The 24,660-nt window shown below is 39.5% G+C and overlaps 1 protein-coding gene across 2 annotated transcripts in view; it reads left to right on the forward strand.

Moving 5' to 3' along the window:
- CDK6 (cyclin dependent kinase 6) overlaps positions 1–24,660 on the forward strand; it is a 274,513-nt gene that overhangs the window by 175,306 nt on the left and 74,547 nt on the right. For both annotated transcript variants that reach the window (XM_072651508.1, XM_072651509.1), the window contains exon 4: positions 22,795–22,904. In XM_072651508.1, coding sequence (XP_072507609.1) covers positions 22,795–22,904 — 110 coding nt within the window. The remainder of the gene's footprint in view (positions 1–22,794; positions 22,905–24,660) is intronic.

The following is a 24,660-nucleotide window of genomic DNA, read 5'->3' on the forward strand; positions in this document are numbered from 1 at the left end:
TCTCTGCCAAGAAAACCCCAGATGGGGTCACAAAGAGTCAGACATGACTGAACAACGACAATGAGAATTACATTTCTGAATATGGTTCCGTTTTTCTTCTCCTGTTTCAGAATTACACTCTCATTTTCACCCTTACAGTGGTGCTATATGTGGTATGATCAAGGCCTATTACAGAAAGCCATCAGCACTTCTTTCTGCAATGGGACAGTGTGTTAAACCCCATCACGGCCAAACCTTTAAGCTCTTGCCTTCTTATTACTAACAATGATTTTTTTTTAATTGGCAATCGTAGATAACAGGTCATTTTTACCACAAAAGCTTCCACGACCATAAAAAGAAACTCCATGGAAGAGTTAGTCACTGATGTTTGGCTAAATATTTGTATTTCTATTCTCATTCAGATTAATAACATCTGGCCTCATTTATTTGATGCCTGCACTATGCTGAGCACCGAGCCAGGCAGGGTCCACAAACCATCATCGTTGGCCCTTAGGAAGCTCACAATTGAGTTGAGAAGAGAGAACATAGATTAAAAAACAGAACAAAACTCCTAACGCCTATCTTCCTGAAGTATCAAATTAATTCGTAAAGACAATGAATACTGCAGGACTTCAAAGAAGAGAGGGCTTCCACCATCCCATTTTTTGTCGTTATTGTCCAGTCATGTCTCACTTTCTGTGACCCTGTGGACCAGAGCACAGTAGGTCTTTCTATCCTCCGCTCTCTCTTGAAGTCCATCCAAGTTCATGTTCATTGTTTCTGTGACAGTATCCATCTCATCATCTGCCGTCCCCTTTTCCTTTTGACTTCAAATGCTTGCCAATATCAGGGTCTTTTCTGAGTCCCTTCTCATTATCTAGCCAGAGTATTTAAGCTTCAGCTTCAATATCTGACCTTCTAGTAAACAGCCTGGATTAATTTCTTTAATATTGACTGGTTGGATCTCCTTGCAGTCCAAAGGACTGTGAAAAGTTTTCTCCAGCCCCCCAATTTGAAAGCACTGATTTTGTGGCACTCAGCTTTCCTTACAGTCCATCTCCCAGCCATACATTGCTACTAGAAAAACCATAGCTTTGACTATACTAATCTCTGTCAGAAAGGTGATGTTTCCCTTTTATTCATCTGTAAAATGAAGAGTCAGACTAGATCATAGGATCACACAGATAAGAGCCTTGAGCTCTTCCAGTCAACTGAGGTTAGTTGCAGAGACTTCCCCAAGGACACACAGGTGTTTAGGGAGAAGGCAGACAGAAATATAAAAGAAATCTATTATTTCAAAGTTGTATATCTGTGTATACTCTTTGCAGAGTAAAATCTCGTATGGTCTTGGTTCTAAAATGTGTAACTTTGTGTCATTTCCATGGCTAATAAATGACAAAATTCAAAGAGCATTTACCATCACAAGCTGAGAGGGATAATCTTTTTTGCAGACTTTTCTTCTTAATCTTGGAAATTCAAGCAATAAGTTTAGCATGATGGGAACATTCCTCAGTTAAGGAAACCAAGCACTAACCAGGCAGTTTGCTAGCGCTAATTGACAGATCCCACTAAGACATGCTACATCTCTTCCCATTAGGGCCAATTAGTCACATTTTTGTTGCAAAATTTAATTTACAGAAACTTTTTGGTGGCCAGCACTTTCATATGGGAGAGTTCCTCCTTTCAGCCTTTTCCTGAATGACCAGACTAGTAAGATGGAAATCCTCATTACCTCTGCAACAGTTGTTTCCCCAAGTCTCTAGTTATCTTTAAGCTTTTTAAAAACAGGTATTTTGGAGGATTAACCTTTGTGGCTGAAGCTTTCTGTAAATCGGAGGATTTATCATTCATGATCATTATAGCAAGTCTTTCCTTGAAGAGATGGACTCCCTCTACTGGTTCTGATTCTGAAAGAAGACCTTTTAATAAGGTAATGCCTGAGAGCTCCTGTAGACTAGTTCTGGAGTTTGGGGAGACTTAATTAAAAGTCTAAAGCTAAACTTTAATTCTTGCATTAGGGGATATAAAATCTTTGAAATTAACAAAAGAAATTTAACTTCTTTAGTTTACTGGTATTCTAGGAGTCTTTTAATAACTAAGAAAGCTCAGTTCTCAATTTATATCTTTTAATTACGTAAGCCCTGTCACAGAGGTTCTTAATCTTTTTTGTATTATGGACTAGCTAGGTTGCAGTAAATAGAGCCCCAGACCCAGAGTCAGAAAGATCTGAATTTAAATCTGTCTTCAAATACTTGCTAGCTGTGTGACCCTGGGGAAGTCACTTAACTTCCATCTACCTCAATTTTCTTGTCTGTAAAATGGGGTCCATAATAGCACCTGCCTCCCAGCATTTTTGTGAGGATAAAATAAATGAATACTTGTGATTTGTAAAACTTGGGGCACTAAATAAATGCTATTTATTATTATTGTTATGGCCCCCTTGGACAGTTTGGCAAAGCCTACGAACCTCATCCCAAAAGAATCTTTTTAAGTTCATAAAACAAAATGCTTAGTGTTACAAAGGAAACCCATTGACCTCATTTAGGGTTTTCTTGGCAGAGATACTGGAGTGGTTTGCCATTTCCTTCTCCAGCTCATTTTATAGATGAGGAAACTGAGGCAAACAGGGAGAAGTGACTTATCCACGGTCACACAGCTAGTGTCTGAGGCTGAATTTGAACTCAGGAAGATGAGTCTTTCAGGTTCCAAGCCCAGTGCTCCACTCACTGCACCAACTAATTGCCCTCACTCCTGGGTGAGCCTGGCTTCTAAAGAGCAGACTTAGGTTTTTTCTCATTTTCTCCAGGGAAAATCGGCTGCAAGATGAGGCATTGGACTAGATGATTTCCAGAGTCCTAGCTCTAAATCTCTAACTCTAGGAATAATTTTGATTTTATATCTATTTCAAAGAAAATCAAGAGACTCACCGCTAATCTGTTCTGACATCAAGGTGGCCTTCAGGAATCACAGAACTGTGTAAAGCACCTCAAGCAGGTAGCCAGCTTCTGAAGAGCGATCAGTCCCCTCCCCATCTTAATCTCTGATATCAATAAATGTCCCCACAGTGTGTCATCCAGCCTTTGTTTGTTCCAAGACTTCCATGAAGGAAGCCCCTCCTGACGTGGCTCTTGCCATATTTGGATATTTGGATATTTTAGGGAATTCTTTCAAAGATCAAGTTTGTGTTTGCCTTTTGGTAATTTCCACTCACTGCTCCTGGTTCTCCTTCCTGGGACCAGCAGACTAAATCCAATCCCCCTTCCACCTGCATTTTTTTTCTGTATTGTAAATGTTATAAATGTGGTTATCTCCATCTCTGCCCTTTGTCACCATGCCCTGGGAACATCATCATCTCACATAACACCTGCCAGCATACACTAAGAATTCCTGGACCTTACCATCTTTCCTACTGCCAAACCCTAAGGACCATTGGATTGTTCCAACCTATAACATACACATAAAATACATACATGCATGCATACATATATATAAAATACTATATACCTATGTGTGTGTGTGTGTGTGTGTGTGTGTGTGTATATATATACACACATATGCATGTGCACAGGGCAGCTAGATGATGTAGTAGATAGAGTGCTGGCCCTGGAATCAAGAGAATCTGAGTTCCAGTGCAGCTTCAGACACTTACTAGCTTAATGACCCTGAACAAGTCCCTTAACCCTGTTTACCTCTGTTTCCCCATCTGTAAAATGAGCTGGAGAAGGAAATGTCAAACCACTCCAGTATCTTTGCCAAGAAAACCCCAAATGGGGTCATGGAGAGTCAGACATGACTGAAATGATTAAACATGTATGTACATGTATGTATGTGTGTTTATATGCATGTATATAGAAAAACTATCAGCCATCTTCGCCATCCTACTTTTTTAAAACATATTTTATTTTTCCCCCAATTACATGGTAAAACAATTTTTTCAGCATTAGGTTTTTCTTTAAGTTTTGAGTTCCAGATTCCATTCAGTTCTCTCCTCCCCCTTTCCCAAGACAGTAAGCATTCAGATATAGGTTATACATGCGCGATCATGCAACACACTTCCAAATGAGTCATTTTGTACAGGAAGTCTCAAATAAAAGAAAAAGAATGAAAGAAAGAAAGTGGAAAAATAGAATGCTTCAGTCTATATTCAGACAATATCAGTTATTTCTCTGGAGGCAAAGAGTATCCTTCACCATTAGTCTTTTAGAATTGTCTTGGAGCATTGTATTGCTAAGAATAAATAGCTAAGTCATTCGCACTTCTTCACTGAACAATATTGCTACTGCTGCATACAGCCTTCTCCTGGTTCTGTTCACTTCAATATGCATCAGTTCATGTAAGTCTTCACAGATTTTTCTGAAATCCTGCTTGTCATTTTTTATAGCACAATAATATACCACAGCTTGTTCAGCCATTCCCCAATTGATGGGCATCCCTTTGATTTCCAATTCTTGGAGCTGTCTGTACAAATAGGTCCTTCCCTCACCCCCCTGTCTTTTTTTTGATGTCTTTGGGATTTCGACCTAGTAGTCATCCTGCTACTTTCAAAGAAAAACACCGACTTTAGATTTCTAGAAAGCAGCAGCATTCTTTGAAATGCATAGAATTGAAAGGTCATAATTTCCTTGAATTAATTTTGAGGTGAAAGCCAAGTATCCCAGGACTCCTATCCCTTTCTAGTCACACACAGTCTCATTTAGCAGCAGTAGAGTATTAAAGCCCTAGGAGGTAAGAGCCCTGGGGTCTGGGGCAGAAGGCTGCCTTCCGTTGGTTTTTATAGCACGCATCCTCCTACCTTCACAACGGATGTACCTAGAAATACTCTGTAAATATCCTCAGTTCTGTGGTTCTTCCTAGAAACAGTTTAAATTAACTTTATGTGAAATGCTAAGGTGTATCAGTAAGAACAAGTGAATTGTTTTAGTTTTTAATTTGGATACTGATAAACAGATATTCCTCTCTAACTGTCCAGGACTCTTCAACACCACTAGCCCCCCAAAAAAGCTTTTGAATAGTGTATAATTGTATGTACAGTGTCCAGCACAAAGTTGATAGTTAATAAATGCTTTAGTGAATGAATGAATGATCCTCAAAATAGGGTTAAAAATCCTTTACCTATAAGGAAAATTAGGAAAGGGGAGGGGGAGATAATGGCTACAAAATTGGATGACCTGGATTCAAATCCTGCCCTTCTACCTTACTACTTTTGAGACCTTAGGCACAATTTCCTCACTTTGAAAAATAAGTGACTACAGGGTCCTGAGGTCCCTTCCCCATTAGATCTGTAATTGATCTCATGAGCAACCAGTCAGTTCAACTGTCTGGAAAGAGCTGAAAATGAAGATGACCTTGCCTTGCCATGTCCTCTCTTTTTATATCTTCCCACCCCTAGACCATGATTCAGTCATAACTGAATCTTTGAAGTAAAGCAATGCTTCTTGCTAGTGGCATGGATTGAAATAACTCATTTTAGGAGGCATGAATACTGTGTAGTGTTGAAAGTTCAGGGTCTCTGAACTGCGTTCCCATGCATTCGTTTTCCATTTACCTTTTCATCATGGTACCGATCCTATGTCATTACTTGGAGACTGAAAAGCCAGGCTCTCACTGTTTGTTTACCTTATTCACCAAAGCACCATGCAGCTAGCCCTGATTAGACTCTGTGCTAAGCTACTGCACCCAAAAGAATCCATCATCTGATGATTTCAGTCTTCCGGTAATGAGTCTCTTGAAAAGTTTAGGACAAGAAGTAGGAAGAAAACTAGCATTTATAAAACTCTTTAAGGTTTGCAAGGCACTTTCCATATGTTATCTCATTTGGTCCTCAAAACAACTCTCCTGTTACTGTTCCCATTTTACAGATAGGAAAACTAAAGCTGAAGAAGCTAAAGGGATTTGCCCAGAATCACAGTTTGAAGACAGGATTTGAATGTAGGTCTTCTACTTCCAAGACCAGGAGTCTATCTACTGTACCCAGTGACTGCCATCCCTCAGTCATTTATTAAATCGCCTGCTAAGTGCTAGTCACTGCCCTCAAGTAGCCTACTTTGTTTTTTAGAAAGAAACACATACATGCATACGCACTTGCACGTGTGTATTAACCTACAGTGAATTTGTCTTCCAGTTTGATACTGACTTCACCTTTCAGCCTCAGTTTTCTTATCTATTCAAAGTGGCCATCTGTACTAGATGATCTCTGAAAGCTCTTTCAGCTCTGACATTCTGTTCAATTCCACCCAAGATACAAGATTTGTTCAAAGTATATAAAACCTTTTGAGAAGAGACAAGGATGCAGGCTTCATTTAAGAGTTGGCATTTGATCTGAGCTTGGAAGGAGCTAGAGTATACTCCAAGCACAGGGAATAGCCACCTTATACCATAAAATCAATATGACATGTTTTTCAAGTTAGACTCTCATCCCGACTTGAACTTTGAATCACCTGGGCATCACCTGGGAGAAAACACAGTCCATTCCAGATTCCAATAAGGAATCAGAGTAGGATGGTAGCGTGTGGCCCAACCCTGTAGCAAAGGCAAGAATGGATATATGTTTCCCTGGGATAGGATTATCCAGTATACATGAGTCTATTTTCCAACCAGCGAAGCATGAATTGCTTCCCTGGGGGAATTTGGAGGGGACAAAGATAGTTTCAGGATATATGGGTTGCCACAACTGCATGTGACAGCCTCAGTACCTCTTATCTCCTCCTGCAGACCATGCCAGGTGAGAGCATTTTCTGTCTCATATTCCCACCCACATACCCATCCTTTTCTCCTGGTTCCAGCACCTGGTGGAGATTATAGTGATCTGGTGGGTAAGGAGAAAAAGTCTGTTCTGTACCTTTGTTCTATAACAAATTCTTTCCATGCTCATTGGTTTTTTCATAAGGCCCTTCATTGATATGGAAATGTTGATAGTTCTACAGACACAGGCTTGTTTTCTGTTGTAATTATGCTTGATTTTAACCGTTATAGAAGCTAAGATTTGGAAGTTACAGAGTCTTCTGGGCTATCTCCCTGTTTCTAAATAAGATTGCAACTAAATTATTCCAGAAAGATGAAAGATCTGTTTTTAAAGTTGTTCTGGAAAGGTGAAAAGAATGCATTCACTTATTAAGTACAAGTTATGTGCCAGGAACTATACTATGCACTTTGCAAAGATTATCTCATTTGATCCTTACAACAACCCTTTGAGGTCAGTGCTGTTATTATTCCCATCTTACAGTTGAGGAAACTGAGGTAGAAGGAGATTAAGTGGCTTTCTCAGGATCATAGCTAGCAAGTATCTGAAGCTGAATTTAAATTCAGGTCTTCTTGACACCAAGTCCAACAAGCTGTGGACTGTACCATATAGGACATTCCTTGGTACCACGTTCAGATGTATTCTCACAGTCAGAATGCTTTCTTAGGTCCAGCTTAAATTCTTAATGCTGCAGTGTAGTTCCCACTTTCTACTTTTCTTTCAAGTGTGGTATGGTGCAAAGAACATCAAAGGCAGGGCACCTGAGTTCCAGTCCCATCTTTAACACTTACTAACTATATGACCTTGGGCCAGTCTTTTATTCTAATCATCAGTTACAAAATATGGGAGGTTGGATGAAATCATTTCTTAAAGCCTTTCCCTTCTGGCAGTCTGTGATTCCTGGATTTTTGTGATGACAGCTAAACAGATATCAGGGAGGTTTCTGGGACTTTTTAAATTTTCTTCTCTACATATTGATTCAACGGTTAGTGAGATCAGCAGCATTCTTGGGTACTGGTTCCCTGCTTGGTGATACTGATAGATGGTGGAGCAGATCCTCTGCTCCCCAAAAATCCCTCAAGGTCTCTTCAGTAGGAGAATCCTGCAACTGCAGGTTTAGAACTGGGCAGACCCAAAGATCAGTGAAGACACTGAACCCCAGAGAGGTTTATGCCCAATTTGTGGAATGTTTTGTCGTTTCCATTTTTGTGGGAGGGAATCCAGGAAAGGATAGAGCCCCTTTCATCTTAGGGCCACCCCCCACCCCAATCCTGCCCATCTGAGGAAAGATGAAACCCATAGCCCATTGAGATGTGTGAAACATTTGCCACATGGAAGACCGAAGATTCTTTTGTCAATAGTCACTTCCTCCAGAAATCTCCCAGTCCTAGTGCTTTCTTATTTCCTGTTTAAAAAAATGATTGAAGTCACTCAGGAACTAGAAGAAAACTGACTTTGGGGACCTCTGACAGTGTTAGATTAACCAAAAACCTTTCTAAAGTTGTCCAGCAACTCTGAAAATTGAAGTTGTTTCACCACGCATGTAGATTTTTATGAGCTTTCAAACAACTCTAAAGAGGAAATGATGAGTTATTCAACCTACCATATCCTGTGTTCAGAATAATTTTCATTTCTACTATCTGTAAAGGGTAAAGGAATGCCGATAAATATTTGCTCGGTTTCTATGGTGAAGGGGAAGGGAGGGGGAAGAGAGAGGGAGGGAGAGAGGAGAGAGAGAGAGAGAGAGAGAGAGAGAGAGAGAGAGAGAGAGAGAGAGAGAGAGAGAGAGAGAGAGAGAGACAGAAAAGAGGTAGAGACTGAGAGAAAAGGGGGTGAGGAGAGAAGGGGGAGAGAGAGAAAGAGAGAGAGAGAGATCATGTGATTGTCCAGTCTCAGAATCAAATCTGCTCTCTGTGCTTGTAGGGAGGAAGATGTATAGTTATTACTTGCAAGGCAACAAGCATTCAAAAAATTGGCATCCATTTTAAGCTGCAGGTGTCTCTTAAGGGTCAATTCAAATCTAATAGCCTGGAGAGGAACTTGGATGCTTAGAGAATTAGGTTTAAATGTTCAGTTTGAGGAGAAACTATCTGTCTGCGAGACTCCCTGTGCATTAAGCAATCATCTGCTTACTAAAAATAACTAGCTGAACTATAAGAGCTCCTTTTTTTAAGGTTCATAGTTTTCGGAGTGCCCAGGGGTTTTGACATTGTGTCTGTACATGGTCTGGCAGTAAGGAAGCAGCAGCCTTCCTCCCAGCCACAAGGAAGTCAGAAGACTTCCCCATGGCAGTCTCATGCCATGTGTCAAGAGCATCCTGTTCGAGCCTGTACCTTCCCTTCCCCAAGGGCATTGGAGTCAGGTCATCCTCAGAGCTCCCTAGCTCCATTCATGGATAGATCTCTTGGAGGAACAGAGTAAGAGGGCCCTGGTGGGATAAAAGAGAAGACAATGGTAGGTTCACGAGTTCAAGAGACAGAGGAGGTGGTCAGGGCTTTCTTGCAGGGCATCAACACCTGTGGGGGCAGAGACTTAAGGATGCTTCTTCCTGATAACACTGCTACATTTTACTTCCTTCCCCCTCCCTGCTGCCCCCTCAGCCCTGCACAACCACATCTGCCCCCTTGTCTAGCTTCCAACTAATAATTCTTCAGAGATCCCATCTCCAATGTAGCCTTCTCCTGGGGCTACCTTCCCTGAGTTTTATATCTTGCTTCCTCCTCAGGGACCAGAGGATTGAAAGTCACCAGCTATATGTATCAGTGCAGGTTTCCTGTCTCAAGATAGCTGTACTGACTAGGATGGACTCAGTTTATTCCTCTGTAAAATGTGGAGATTAGACTACATGACCTGCACATTCCTTCCTAGCTGTACATCCTATGAATGCTCATTGAACACACAGTCAATAATAGTCAATCAACAAACATTTCTCAAGTGCAAGTTATGTATCAGATACTGTGGTAAATACTAGAGACACAAAGACAAAAGTAAATCGGTCCCTGTCCTCACTAAGCTCACCTTATAAAATGGACGGGGAGATAAGAGGTGCATATATAGGTACATGCAGGACAAGAATGTATATCCGTACATGCAAACACATGTCCCTATGATTGAATTTTCTTTGTGTTCCAACATTGCTAGTTACATGCCCATACCTATCTTAGGGAAAACTGAAAAGGATTTTTCCAAATCTTTAAGTCCATCTCCCAAACAAAAATATTTAGAAAACGGGTTATCTTTCACTTTATTGCCGATTCTCAGGTTCAGAGCCCTCGTGTTGCCTGTCAGTCAATATACTGAGATGAAGTAGCAGCATTCATGAGCCTGTGAATGCTGGGCTGGGCCAGACAGGGAAAATTGCTTGGTTGTCTAGTTAAAGAGCTTTTACTTTTGCTCATCCATCAGCATTATTAAATGCCTACTATGTACCAGGCAGCTGGGGATATGAAAACAAAAATGGCCCCATCCCTGCCCTTAAGGACACTCTTATCTCTCAGGGGACTGATTTGGGGCTCCAGCTCTTGAGGGCGCAAGGTGAATAGGGAGGCTGAGTGAAGGAAGGTTCTGGATACAATGGTAGAGCCAAGATTAAAACCAAGCCTTCTTACCCCTCATCCAGTGCTCTTTCTAGGCAGTTTTGTGGTACCATAGTACACAGAGTGTCAGGCCTGAAGTCAGGAAGTACTGAATTCAAATCCACTCCCAGACACTAAGTGATTGGGTGATTTGGGGCAAGCCATTTAATCTCTGATTGCCTCAATTTCCTCACCTTTAAAATGGGGATAATAATCGTACCTACCTCCTAGGGTTTTTTGAGGATCAAATGAGATATTTGTAAAGCACTTAAGATAGCCCCTGCCACATAGTAAGCACCATGTAAATGTTAATTATTATTATTAAGTATTATGGTGTTTAGCACAGTACCTTCCATATGGTAGGCACTACACAAATGGTGCTATTGTTATTAAATTTAAAATAATTTATAAAAATAATTAAAATAAATTGTTAAATTCAATGGTAGCTATATATCATTAAAAATTCTAAATGTAGCAACATCTAAAGGTGAAAGCTGCATGCCAGGGAGTAGGCTGGGCTCAAAAAAAGAGCCTCCAAATTACCTGTTTTTTGGAAGCCCATTCCAGTTCATCCTTCCCCTGGGATTCTAGAGTCTATCAGTAAGCCATCAGCTGCTTCAGCTGTAGGAGGGGTGAGACGGGAGCAAGTCTCATGCGACCACAAGAAGTTTTTACGGGTCATGACCCTGGCAAGAATTTACCTCTTTGGGACCATGCTTGCCCTACAGAGGCTATCATTCAGATATTTCTCTGCCTCTGTTTCCCCACCTGTAAAATAAGGATGGAAATCCTTTCCAGCTTTAACATTCTGACCCATTCAGTTCCAGTAGACATTAATTTAACACCTGCTAACTTCAAGGCACTGTGGTCGAAATAGATGTTTCCTCAGAAGAATGCTAACCCGACCCCTCTCATCTCTGAATTTGGATACCAGACTGAAGGTCAGTTCTGAACTAATTTGTCAGAGACAAGGTGAGAGAGAGAAACAGGTGATCAATATAGAGCCCTCATATTGCTAACTAATGCAACCCTTTCATTTTCCAGATGAGGAAACCAAGACAAAGTGATTTACCCAGAGTTACAGGGAGAGGGTTCCAATTTAATATTGAGTTAATATTCATATAGAGTTGTAAGGTTTGGAAAGTACTTTACAAATGCCTCATTTTGTTCTCACAACTCTGGGTGCTTTTATTGTCCCCCTTTTACAGAAGAGGAAATTGTGGCAAATAATGGTTAAGTTATTTGCCCAGCCTTACACCGCTGGGAAGTATGAGGTCAAATCTGAACTCACATTTTCCTGAATCCAGGTACAGTGCTCTGTACACTGCTCTGCCTAAATACCCAACAGTGATGATGATGATGATGATAGCTGACATTTATAGAGTGCTGGCATTGTGCTACAATTATTACCTCATTCGATGCTCGCTACAACCCTGGGAGGTGGTGGTGGTGGGGATAACCTGTGGTTGTTCATGAGTCATGCCTGACACTTCATGACCCCTTTTGGGGCTTTCTTGGCAAAGATACTGGAGTGGTTTTCCGTTTCCTTCTCTAGCTCATTTTACAGATGAGGAAACTGAGACAAATGGTGTTAAGGGACCTGCCCAGGGTCACATCTAGGAAGCGTCTGAAGCTACATTTGAACCTGGAAAGATGAATCTTCCTGACTCTAGGTCTGACACTCTATCCATTGCACCACGTCATTATCCTGGGAGGTACATGCTGTTATTATCCCCATTTTACAGATGAGGAAACTGAGGCAAACAGGGGTTAAGTGACTTGTTCAGGGCCCCCATTAATGAGTGTCTGAGACCAGATTTTAATTCAGATCTCCTTGCCTTTATTCCCCGGGCTCTATCCACCGTACCACCTCACTGCTTTCCATGTGTAGAATATATTTGTGTGTGTGTGTGTGTGTGTGTGTGTGTGTGTGTGTGTAAGTATGTATGTATGTGTGTGTGCTGTTGAAAGGGTTCACAGATACAAGATGTTACTAAGCTGAGTGGAGAGTTCTTCTATTGGAAAGGTAGTTTTCATGGATGTGTATTTTGGGGCCAAGGCTGGCCTCAGCCTGACTTTATTTTGTACCGTCGTTGAACTGAGTTCCAAAAAAAAAAGAAATGCCAGGACAGATCAAAGGTATTTAAACAGATATAACCTCTTGTGTAAATATCCTTGAACTTCCCCCCTTTCTGCTGCCCTCAGATTGCTAAAACTCCATTCAGCACCTCCCAAGGTTGGCAGGTTGTTGCAGCTTGTAAAGGGCTCTAATAAACGCTGCCCTTGCCTTTGTTCCAGCCGGGCACTCCAGCTGATCGTTCCCATTGTGATTTCTGCTTACCGGACAAACGGTATTGTGATCATCAAAAGCCCCCTTTGGCACCGAACTGGCCGAGCCGCTCACCATTTGCTGCCTTCATTGTTTCACCCCAGGTCTTCCCCACTTCCCTCACCCTGTTCCCCTTGTTGTGCTCTAAATTACAATAATCAAGTCTAGACCCTCATAATGAAGCAGTATGTGAAAACTTTTCCCTGGTGCTGCCTAGAGAGACTGTAGGGTATAGTCATAGTGGATCAAGGGCTTTCTTCAGGTCTCAGCTAAAGTAGCGCCTTTCCTGCTTCCCCCTGAATCTTAGTGTCTTTCTGCTGAGATTGTCCCCCAATTTACAGGGTGTCCCAAAAGTCTTAGTGCCCATTTAGGCTTCAGGAACTTTGCAGTACACTGAGACTTTTGGGGCACTTAATTGCTTGCTTGTCATCTGCCCCATTAACCTGTGAACTCTTTAAGAGGAGGGGCTATTTTTTTTTAACTTTCAATGTCTGGCACCTAGTGGTCTCTTGATAAAATGCTTGGCTTGATTCCCTGTGTGACTCTGAGCAGGTTCCTTCTCCAAGCCTCAGTTTCCTCACCTGTAAACTGGGTATATGAACAGCATAGGATTGTGGGGAGAATCAAGTGAGATTATGAACTTAAAGCACTTTGCAAATTTGAGTTATTGTGATTGTGATCCTAATTAGCTTCTTGTCTTTTTCATTGGGGTTCAGATAGAAATCAGCCCAGAACAAGTTGCTTTCCTACCTGTTGTCTGTTCTTTTATATTCTATAGACAGCTGCCTAGATGGATAAGATATCTGCTTTTTGTAGCTGAATGAAAGTATTAGAATGTAAGTTCGTCCTTTGTAAACTCACCGAAAGCATCCCTAGTAGAACTCCCATAGCAGAAAGGATGACAGGAATGATAGATGTTACCTGTTACCCTGTGATGTCAGTCTCTCCTGCCAGGTCTTATATTTTGAAATAGCTTTTGTTGCATATAGCTTAAAGATTGTGTTTATTTTCTATTTTTTAATAGTTCTTATGAATCAATGTTCTCTTTAGGCAGTTATCAGGTAATCAGTAACATTTATTATGGGCTAGGAATTGTACTAAGCCCTGGGCATATGAGATGAAAAAAAGAGCCAATCTCAACCTCCAAGGTCAATCTAATAAGGACAGACAATACATAAAACGAAAGCAGAAAAAGTTGGAGGGGGTTGGGATGAAGGAGTACAGCTGGTAAGAAACGAAGAGATGGCTGATCTAGCAGCCCTCGCTACATGGAGGTTTGGGGAGAAGTTCTTAGTTCCTACCTCCAGGCCTCCAACAAGAGAGACAGAGGGTCCTGAAGTTAACCAGTGAGGTCTGCGTACCAAAGCGGATAGGATAAGCTCATTCTGTGAGAAAGGTCTGCACTTTAAGGACCACTTATTGGTGAAATATTTTGGAGTCTCTTTTATAGTAAGGAACTCTCGTTTGTCAGTACATGAAAGCTAATGAGCTTCTAATGAGTTGAGCTGCAAAGGAAACCAAAGATATCAAAGCATGGCTATCAAAATATTTAAAAAGCAAATTTATGACCTCTCAACCCAGAAATAGACTACTTTAGGTGACATTCAACATATCTACTGGTGTTTATCTAGTATCAACTTCTACTGTTACTCAATGAAGGGATGCTTGCATGTTTCAAAACGATTTCTGTAGGTTTTTGTTGTGGTTGTCATATGCTCTTAGAATGCGTACTATCCTTTTCTCTTATTTTTTGGTGAAGAATTATTCAACTTTTTGTGGCTCATTGAAGTGATGGGCCTTGCATATTGTTAATGTTATATGAGTTCGTTAGGAAATTTTCTAGAATTGCTCTGGTCCATTTTGTAGTACCAAAAGTACCAAAATTTATGTAGGTGTTAATTGCTTTAAACATTTTCTGCCCATCAAGCTTTGATTTTAGATTTCCAATAAGTCTCCATTTATTTGGCCATCATTTTCCCCTTGATAACTTCATGCTCAATGTTACAAATGCTAAGGAATTCGTAAGTAAGTCTCATCTTCATCTATTGACTCAATTTGACGTCCTTTTTATCTTTTTTGATAGATTTCAAATGCTGATTTTTCAGATACTGATTTTCAGATTGTGAATGTTTTTATTCAGTGCTCTGAAATCTTAAAACACTACTAAAGAACCTTAGACTGTCTATCACATGGAAAACCGTGATCCTTTAAAATGTATAAAAAAAATTAAATCAATAAATTTCCATTCACAATGGCCAATGCTGGTATAATTTAAGAAAGTTGCTTACTCCAGGTATTTTAAATAATGAATATGAAGATAATTCAGGATCTGAAGGATTTGTGAGTTGTTTTTTGGGGGGAATAGAGGACCCAGGTTGGTTATGGTGAAAATTGGAAATCCATTGGAAATCCATTGGAATTGCAGAAAATAAGTGATTAAAATCTCATTATTTGAGATATTTAAAATTAAGTTCTGCTAAATATAAAAAAAAAATAAACTGAACAGACCTGGGTCAAATAGCAGAAAGGTTATGCAGGATGAATGTTTTTTTTAAAAGAGAGAAAAAAACCTCATGGCGTATTTGGAATGATCAATCAGGAATTTTTTTAAAGCACCTGCTGTGTGTCAACCACTGTGGTAAGTGCTGGATGCATGAAATTGTGCCTACTCCTGAGGATCCTCTGACCTCTGGATATGTACATACAATGAATGGATCACTCCCCACTCACTGAGAGCTTACTTTCTAATTGGGGAAACAGGGTTACACATAAATATATGCTGAATTAATTTAAAGAGACTAAAATACAAAATACTTTGAGGGGGAGGACACTAACTGTTGATGGGATCAGCAGAAGCTTCCAGTAAAACCAGTCAGGGCAAAAGTGTGGAGAAGGGAAGTGTGGTGTTGTGAGTAAGGAATCAGAGAAAAGACCAATTTGACTGGGTCGCAAACTGGTTGACAGAATGATGTACAAGGAAGCTGGAAATATAGGTAGGACAAAGATAGTGGAGGGCTTTAAAAGTCAGACAGAGGAGTTTATATTTGATTCTAGAGGCAGTAGTAGTAAGCCACGAGTGTTGATTGATTAAGGGAGTTACTTGGTCATACATCCCACAAACAAGAAAGAGCTAGTAGCAAATGCTGTATTTTATGTTATGGTTATATTAGGAAAAGCGTCCATTTCTTAATACAAAAACACCAAGTTCCTTACTTATGTCATTCTCCAAGACTCTTGATTAGAAATAAAGACTAATACAGTGCTTGTTTTGTTGTTTTTCAATCATATTTGACTATCCATGACACCATTTGGGATTTTTTTGGCAAAAGATGCTGAAGTGGTTTGCCATTTCTTTCTCTTGCTCATTTGACAGATAAGGAAACTGAGTCAAACAAAGTTGCATGACTTGCCCAGGGTCACACAGACACTAGAAAATGTCTGAGACTGGGTTTGAACTCAGGAACATGCATCTTCCTGACTTCACACCTGGCGCTCTATCCACAATTTCACAGAATCCGAATAGGAAGTAGTATCAGGAGCCATTTAGTGCAACTCTGGCTCCACACCCTTCAGCCTCCTCTAGGAACTCTTAAGATGATGAACTCACTTCATCTCAAAGAGAATCTTCCACTTGGGAGCAGCTTTATTCATTTGGAAATCTTTCTTATTTTGAATTGAAATCTCCCTCTTTGCAATTTCTACCTACTTCTGCCCTCCAGGACCAAGCAAACCAAGTTGAATTCCCTGTACTAGAGATCTTCTGGTAGAGGGATAATTAACTGCTTGTTGAATATGTCCCTATAGAGATTCTCTTAGGATATGTTTTACTAAATGGTCACTAAAACCCCTTCTAGCTCTGAAATTCTGGGATTCTGGAATCCGAAGACTTCTCTTTTCAGGTTAACTATCCCCATTTCCTTCAACCAGTCCTCATATTTCAGTTTTGAGACCCTTGCTGATCATACCCTCCAATAGCTATCATATTACTGTACTTTCCAAAATGTAGTACCCATTGATGAATATAATACACAACGCCCTTGGCACAAATTCAACGTTAAATAAATACTTGCTCATTGATTGATTTCCACATCATTCTGTTGCCTCAGGAGGAACATACATATTACTTAAAAAACAACAACAACCCAGCTTCCTTTCAGAAGCTGCTAACTAATTAAATATCTTCCAACCTATGTCTTTGCAACTAATTTTTTAGGCTCTTTTAACCCTACTAAATTTTATTTTAACTACTTTCCAAGTACTATGGGTCGAGACTGATCATATTGTCCATTGTATTTACCATTCTTCCCATTTTGCATAATGTTGCAGATTTGATAAACATACCATCCAAGTTCCTGATAAAAATGTTGAATAAAATGGGGCCAGACAATCGATCAACAAGCATTCTGTTTTAAAAAACATTTTTTTTTCTTTTGAGAAAACCCCTGGAATACCATACAAGGGACTTTAGTAGAAGTTTGTTATAGTAGAAAAAAAAGTGTCAAATTTAAGGTCAGAGTACCTGGTTCAGATCTTGGTTCTGCCTCTTAATACTCCAGTGAGCTTGGACAATACACTTAACCTCTCTCAGTTCTCAGTTCTCAGCATCAATAAAATGAGCAGATCAGATTAGATTACCTCAAAGGTCCCTTTCCGTTCTTAATCTAGGATTCTATGACCTTTCTCTAGGTTGATATCCTTGGGTCTGGTTAGTTTTAGTCATTACTGAACACACCCAACTGTGGTCTCATCTAGCTGACATTTTTCCATCCTGTTCACAAGAATAACATGAGAATGTATAAGGAGTATCCTATTTCTTATCTTATCACTAGTTCAAGGGAGGGAAAGAAGAATTTAATTAATTTTTTTTAAAAAGAATATGATGAGAGACTTGTTAAATATCTTATTGAAATCCGATTATATACCATGTCTACTGTAGTTACCCTGCAAAAAAAAAAGGAAATGAATCTGGCATGACTTCTTCTGGATGATCTCATTCTGGTCTTTAGTGAGCATCATTTCCCTCATAAACCAGTCCTTTAATAATATGATCCCTAACTTCATACTTAACTTATCTGACAGTTTAAAAGAAAGCTACATTATAATCATCAAAATGGGTTTTCTAAAGCATAGAATCACAGAATTTGAGAGATGACTGTGACCCATTAAACCTACACATGAAAAGCAATCCTCACTATAATATACCCTTTTAGTAGTTATCTAGCTTATTTTGCAAATGTTGACCTATAGGAACACTATAAAGATTTGTTACATCAAATTATATACTGTATTCATTGATTCATGTCACATGATTTCTAAAAATTTTATAAATTTTTTGTTTTTGTTTTTATACCATCATAGTTTTCCCCAGTAACCCTACCCTTTCTCGTCCCAGAAAACCATCCCATTTAATAACATGGTTTTTTTAGAAATGAGGAAAAAATCACTATCACTGGTCAGTACAGTGAAAGAGTATGAAACACTTGCAATACTCAACATCTGTGAACCTCCATGAAACAGGTTTAAGAGTGTTGTTGCTTTTAAATTTAGTTGTGTTCTTTTTTTTAAAAAAAATCACTATATTTTGTAGGTATCTTCAGAATAGTTGATCCTTATATTATCAACTTGCTGAACTTGTAGGTGAATATGTATCCAATTGGATGACAATGCTGAATTTTTGAAACTGAGCACAAGTTTATGATGATAATTGACTACAGCTTAATATCACAGATTTAAGACTTGAAGGAACCTCAGAGACCTTCTATTCTAACCCCTTTCTGCCTGACCATTATTCATTAATTTGCCCATCATTTTCCCCCTACGCATGCCCCCAAGAGAAGGCAAAATGGTAAGAAACATACATGAGATACTAGGACTGTCCATCACTACTCTGATGCAGCTGTTTCCCATTTGGGAACTATTGCTGGCTGCCAGGAGCTGTCCAAGGCTGAAGCTCCTTTGGAGGAGCAGTAACAAGTTGGTAGAGTAACATGCTGTGCTTGTGTTTGTAAGTACACAGGCACACGTGCCTTGTTGTGCAGGACCTGATAGGTGACTTCTCGTTGATGAGGCTCAGACCTTGTTGGACGTATGTGTGTTTGTGTGCGTGCATGTGTGAGTATGTGTGTGTATGTTTGTCTGTGTGTTTAAACTCTAACCTGACCTTGCACTTTTTGTTTCCAGACTGTCCTTTATATCTTGCTGATATTTTGTTGCCAAATTATCCTTCTAGTCCTTGAAGCTGCCTTCTGTCTTTGACTTTTCTGCTTATTACTCTAATAACTATCTCACTTGCTCTTTTGTTTCTTTGAGATCATTAACAGAAAGTTTTCTTGCTCCAGTTCATTCGGATTCTCCAACCCCATGCCCACCAGGCTTCCGCCAAGGCCATGGGTGACATAGTCAAGGGGAGCAGGAGACTAAAACCAAGCTAACATTGTTCAATAAAATTAATGGGTAGATGTCATTCAAGCTGGGATCTGGGTTCAGAAACTGAGCTAGGAAACAGTAAATCTATTTTCTTAAGATTTGTATTTTTAAAATCATTTAGGACCCAGCCAATCAAAAGCTTTTTATTAAATCTCTACTATTTGTCAGGTACTGTGCTAAGTATTGCTGGAGAAACTTGAGAGTTCTTTTAAAGATACTTTCAAACTTTGTAAGTTCAATTTAAATTATTTATTCTGTATGATGAATAAAACCTATTTCTTTGGCTGTTTGCCAAGAGCTATTTTGAATGGTTACAGGAAAATTAGGACGACACCTTTGGCAGCAGGAGTGAGAATCACTAATTAAAGCCTTGATGACCAAGAAAAGAGGACCCTTTTAAAACTCAGTGTAAGAGGAAGTATATATTGCTTTGGGTTTATTATATGGAAAAGATTGTGTCCTCAGAATGATTTAGAATATGAACTTTTCTTTTCATCCCATAAGGTCCTGAAGATGTAGGTTTAAGTCTTGCCTGTGATACTTTGTAGTGGTATGACATGAGGCAAGTTATCTAACTTCTCTGTGTTTCAGTAAAATGAGAGGAATTAGCCTGGATTGAAGGTTCTTCTGGCTGTAAATCTATGGTCCTATCATTATCATCTTAGATGTCATCAATCTAAATACTGTCTCCCATGATACTAGTCATGGCCGAGCCACACCTTGTCCTTCTCTGTAACTCTTGTCAAGTTCTTCCCTGGAACACACTGGAAATCTTCCCTATCTCTTGACATGGTATGGACTGATATATGAAGCCCAGGAGCTTTCCATCAGTATCTCTCATTCTCATCAGGTAATGGAAGCACCTTCTCCAATAATACATGTCTCCATTAACATGCCAGCAAATATGGAATTTAGTAAATTAAACTACATTTTTAAAACTAATGCAATCTTAAGCTGAACTAAGACAGATATGGTGCCTGCAACAATGGACGTGATAATCCTACTATACTGAGTCCTATTTAGACCATATCTGGAAATACCATATCCATGTGTATAGACATTGCATCTTAGGATGCTACCAAACTAGATGGTGTGCCCAGATGAAAGTAACAAAGGTAGTGAAGGCTTTTGAGGTCATGCCACTTAATGATCAGTTGAAAGAATTAGAGAAAAAAGAAAACTTAGAGAGATGTATCTGATGGCTACTTCTAAGTATTTAAAGGGTTTTTATTTAGGAGAAGGATTAAATTTATTCTTTGTCCTCCAGGGTAAAACTGGAAATAAGGGGTGAATGATGCAGAGTGGCAGATTTCAACTCAATGTGAGAGAAAACTCCTTAAACATGAAAATTGTATAAAAGTAAAATGGACTGTTTCCAGACATAGTGGACTCCCCTTTACTAGATATCTTCACACAAAGGAGAATTGACCTCATTTGGAATATTATAGAAGAGATTCTTGTTATAACTTGGGCTCGGTGGCCTCTGAGGTCTCTTCAAGATGCTGTGAATTGAAAGCAGAATGATCAACACCTAAGTTTTACCTCTTGGCCTCTGGACATTCCGACCATCTTGACATCTCTATCTCACGTCCAACAGGCATTTCCACATTTTGGGTAGCATCCATTTAACATCTCTAACAGTACCACTACAGTCAACATTAGTCAGCGGTTCCTCCAAAGACGGCAACCATTCCAGTACCAAAAAAATCTTCCTGAAATAAGGGTTTGACTATGTCATTCATTTCACATTATCCTTCACGCACTCAAGTATTTAATGTTTCCCAACTTCAGCTCCATCTTCTGCCTTCCTGCCTTTGCACAGACTTTTCCCTAAACCTAGGATTTATTCCTTCTTAATTTTTTCTTCCAGGCATCCATAGCTGAAGTACCACTTCTTACAGGAAGCCTATTCTGATCCCCCTCCTTCTTCCGATTATTTTGTATTTACTTCTCTGTGTACATGGTAGATATACCAGTAGAATGTAAAGTCCTTTGAGGCTAAAATTGTTTTTTGCTTATGCCTTTGTCTGTAGTAGGCACTTCATAAATGCTTGAATTGAATTGGATTAGATAAAAATGAAAATGGTTAGCACTAGTCTACTTTCCTTACCCTCAAACAAGGAATGATTGGTGGCCATTTTAAAATCATAATTTTAAATTTAAACTATCTTTTAAAAAACATTCACATTTATTTGATCCTAAGTGATTTTTGTAATATGTGTTAATATTTTCTGAAGAAAAATTGATTTGCGAGGGAATGTCCATCAATTGGGGAATGACTGAACAAGTTGCACTATATGCATGTAATGGAATATTGTGCTAGAAGAAATGATGAACAGTTAGACTTCAGGAAAACCTGGAAAGACTTATATGAACTAATGCTGAGTGAAATGAGCAGAACCAGGAGAATATTATACACCATAACAGTCACAGTGTGTGAGGACTGTTTCTGATAGACAGCCCTTCACAGCAATGCAAGGACCAATTTAAGGACTCTTGAAGCAAAATGCCACCCACATCCAGAGAAAAAACTATGGAACTGGAACACAGAATGAAGCAGACTATTTTATCTTGTGTTATGTTTTGTTTGGGTTTGGTTTTTCTCATGGCTTCTCCATTCATTTTAATTCTTCTATGCCACATGACTAATGTGAATATGTGTTTAATAAGAATGTGTGTGTAGAACCCATATAAGATTGCATGCCATCTCAGGGAGGGAAGGGAAAGGGAGGGGGAGAAAAGTTAAAGCTTATGGGAGTGATTGTTGAAAACTGAAAATGAATAAATTAATTAATTTTTTAAAAAAAGAAAAGGAAAATGGATTTGTTGTCTGTAGAGAGTTAGAACATTTATATTCCCTTTAGAATGATATTCTAATAATGATAAGTGGTCTTATCTGTCTGGGATGTTTTAGGCATTTCCCCACCATTTCCCGTTTTCAGGAAAATAATAGGATTTTTTGTCATTTTCTAAATAGACCATAAAGAAATTTATCTTGTCAGGAGGCTTTGTTAAGTTTACCATGTTCTCTCACTAAACACTTACTAAGCACCTGTAATTTAGACTTTAAAAGGTCCCCCTCCCCAAACAAAGTAGTACTGTGGAAAAGGGTGTCAGGTATAGAATCAGAGGATTGGGACTCAGATCTCAACTCTGCTACTTACTACCTGCATGACCTTTAAACTCTCTTGCCCTCAGCTTACTTTTCTGTAAAATGAGACTGTTCAACTAGATAGCATCCAAATCCTCTTCCTTCTCTAAATGTATGATCTTGTAACTACTGCACTCTCCAGTTTCCAAAGCCATTTCTTCTCTACCAAACTGCTGCTCTCTAGATGCCATTTTTAATGACATCAGAAATAAATACTGATTTTAAGACAACGGTTCCTAAAGTCAATAGAAAGCTTGCTTTTTTTAGAGGATTGCTCTCCAAAATTTCCTTGTGTCATTTTACTGCCCTGAGCTAGCACCAGGGTCAGAGATAAGGCTGACATCAGTCAATCAACATTCATTAAATGCCTACTGTGTGCCAGGAACTGTCTTAAAACTTGTCAAGTTTCTGGTGAGTCATTTGATGTGTTCACATCCCTGAAAAATTCCTCTTTCCCTTCCTGTTTTGGTTGTAATGCTCTGAAGAATTTTATGGGGATTCTTTCCTCCTTGGATCTTGGCATCAACTGAGATGGGGTATTGGCACTGAAGGAAATAATTATTTTCTACTTCATGTATTTTTCTATCTTTTGCAGGTTGTCACTTTGTGGTACAGAGCACCTGAAGTCTTGCTTCAGTCCAGTTATGCCACTCCAGTAGACCTGTGGAGCGTTGGCTGCATATTTGCAGAAATGTTTCGTCGAAAGTAAGAGCTACTATTATATGCCTATTTTACCTGAACGTGGGATCTGAGTCTCCTGGTGACTTGATTGGCAGCCGAAAGCTTAGCATTGGTGTTATAGTGGGAACAGCACTGGATTTAGTAAGAAGACTAGTGTTTCCATTCTGGAAAGGGACTCTTCCTCCCTGAGCCTTAGGTTCGTCATCTGTAAAATAATAGGGTTGGACTACATAACCTTGGAAGTCCCTTCCAGGTCTGCATCTGTGAACTTAAGATTATTAACCTGTTTCTATTTCCAAGAGGTAATTGTGGTTTCCCATTCCACCTACCCTGGCAACTTGTCATCACACAGTCACAGAATTTGAGAATTGGAAGGGATCTTATTAACTGTCTAGTCCAACCCATAAATGAAAGGAATCCCCAGTATGTATGGCATCTCTAGCGAGCAGTCATCCAGACGCTTTCTAAAAACTTCCATCCACCAGGAGCCCACCACCTGGAAATGAGATGACTCATTCCACTTTTATGTAATTATGAGGAAGTCTGAATTGGGTCCTTTGCAACTTCTACCCGCTGGGGCCAAACAGAGCTACTTAGATCCCCCTGCCCTCTCTCCCCTAAGTCTTCTACCAACTGAATGCGTCTAGGTCCTCCAGTCAATCTTCATATAGATGTGACTAGTTTGTAATCTTTCCTTTTTAGGCACTGAGGCCTTTCTTCTATTCACCAAACATTTATTAAATAATTGCTATGTGAAAAGCACACATGCTTGGCTCTGGGATTACAAAAACAAACTGAAAAGAAAATATTGATGTCCTTAAGGAGCTTACATTCCATTGGGGATACAGCACGTAAATAGATAAATAAATACAAGATGATTTAAGGAGGCAGGTCAGGAATAACTTCCCCTGGAGGTCACACTTGAAGGAAGATAAGGATCCTAAGGAGAAGAGGTGGGGAAGCTGTGCCTCCCAGGGATGGGAGTAGGAGGAGAGGGGGGACAAGAGTTTGTCCAAAGTTGGGAATTGGAGAGCAAGTCTCACGAATAGGCAATTTTGGGGAGTGGTGTGAAATAAGTGTAGGAAGGTCTGATTATAAAGTATTGTAAACATGAAGCTGCATTGTATTTCATCTGAGAATCAATAGGAGCTATCAAAATTGAGTAAGAAAGACATGCAGTCAGACACATTTATAAGGGAGCTATTTTAATGGGTTTGTGAAGGTTGCAATGGAGATGGAAGGATTTAAAGGCAGGAAGACCAACCAGAAGGCTATTGCTATAATCCATCTGAAGTGTGATAAGGGTGATGAGAGGAGGCAGAGAGAGAGCATACCAGTATCACAAAAACTGATGGAAGAGAAAATATTCAGGAGGAGGTGATCAGGGGTGTCCTAAACTGCTGGGAGGTTAAGAAGAATGAGAAATGAGAAAAGGCCATCATGTTCAGTAATGGAGAGAACATTGGTTGGGAAAAGACTAATTGATGTATGAATGTAACGATACTACTATGCTGTAAGAATTAGGAAAAATTCAGAGAAGTGCTTAAATGAATGATTGAGTAGTGACATAACCAGAATCAGGAAAAAAATAAACATAATGACTACAGTAATGTCAATAAATAAAACCAAAACCAGAACTGAACACAATGTAATCATGGTGACCAATCTTGATCCTGGAGAAGAGAGCAGAAAAAATTTATCCCCCTCCCTTTATTGCAGAAGTGGGGAACCTGGGATCTGGAATAAGGCGTATATAAATTCTCTTTTTTAATGTCTTTTA

Source organism: Notamacropus eugenii, chromosome 3 (genome assembly GCF_028372415.1).
Source record: "Notamacropus eugenii isolate mMacEug1 chromosome 3, mMacEug1.pri_v2, whole genome shotgun sequence".
In the NCBI taxonomy this organism is placed as follows: Eukaryota; Metazoa; Chordata; class Mammalia; order Diprotodontia; family Macropodidae; genus Notamacropus; species Notamacropus eugenii.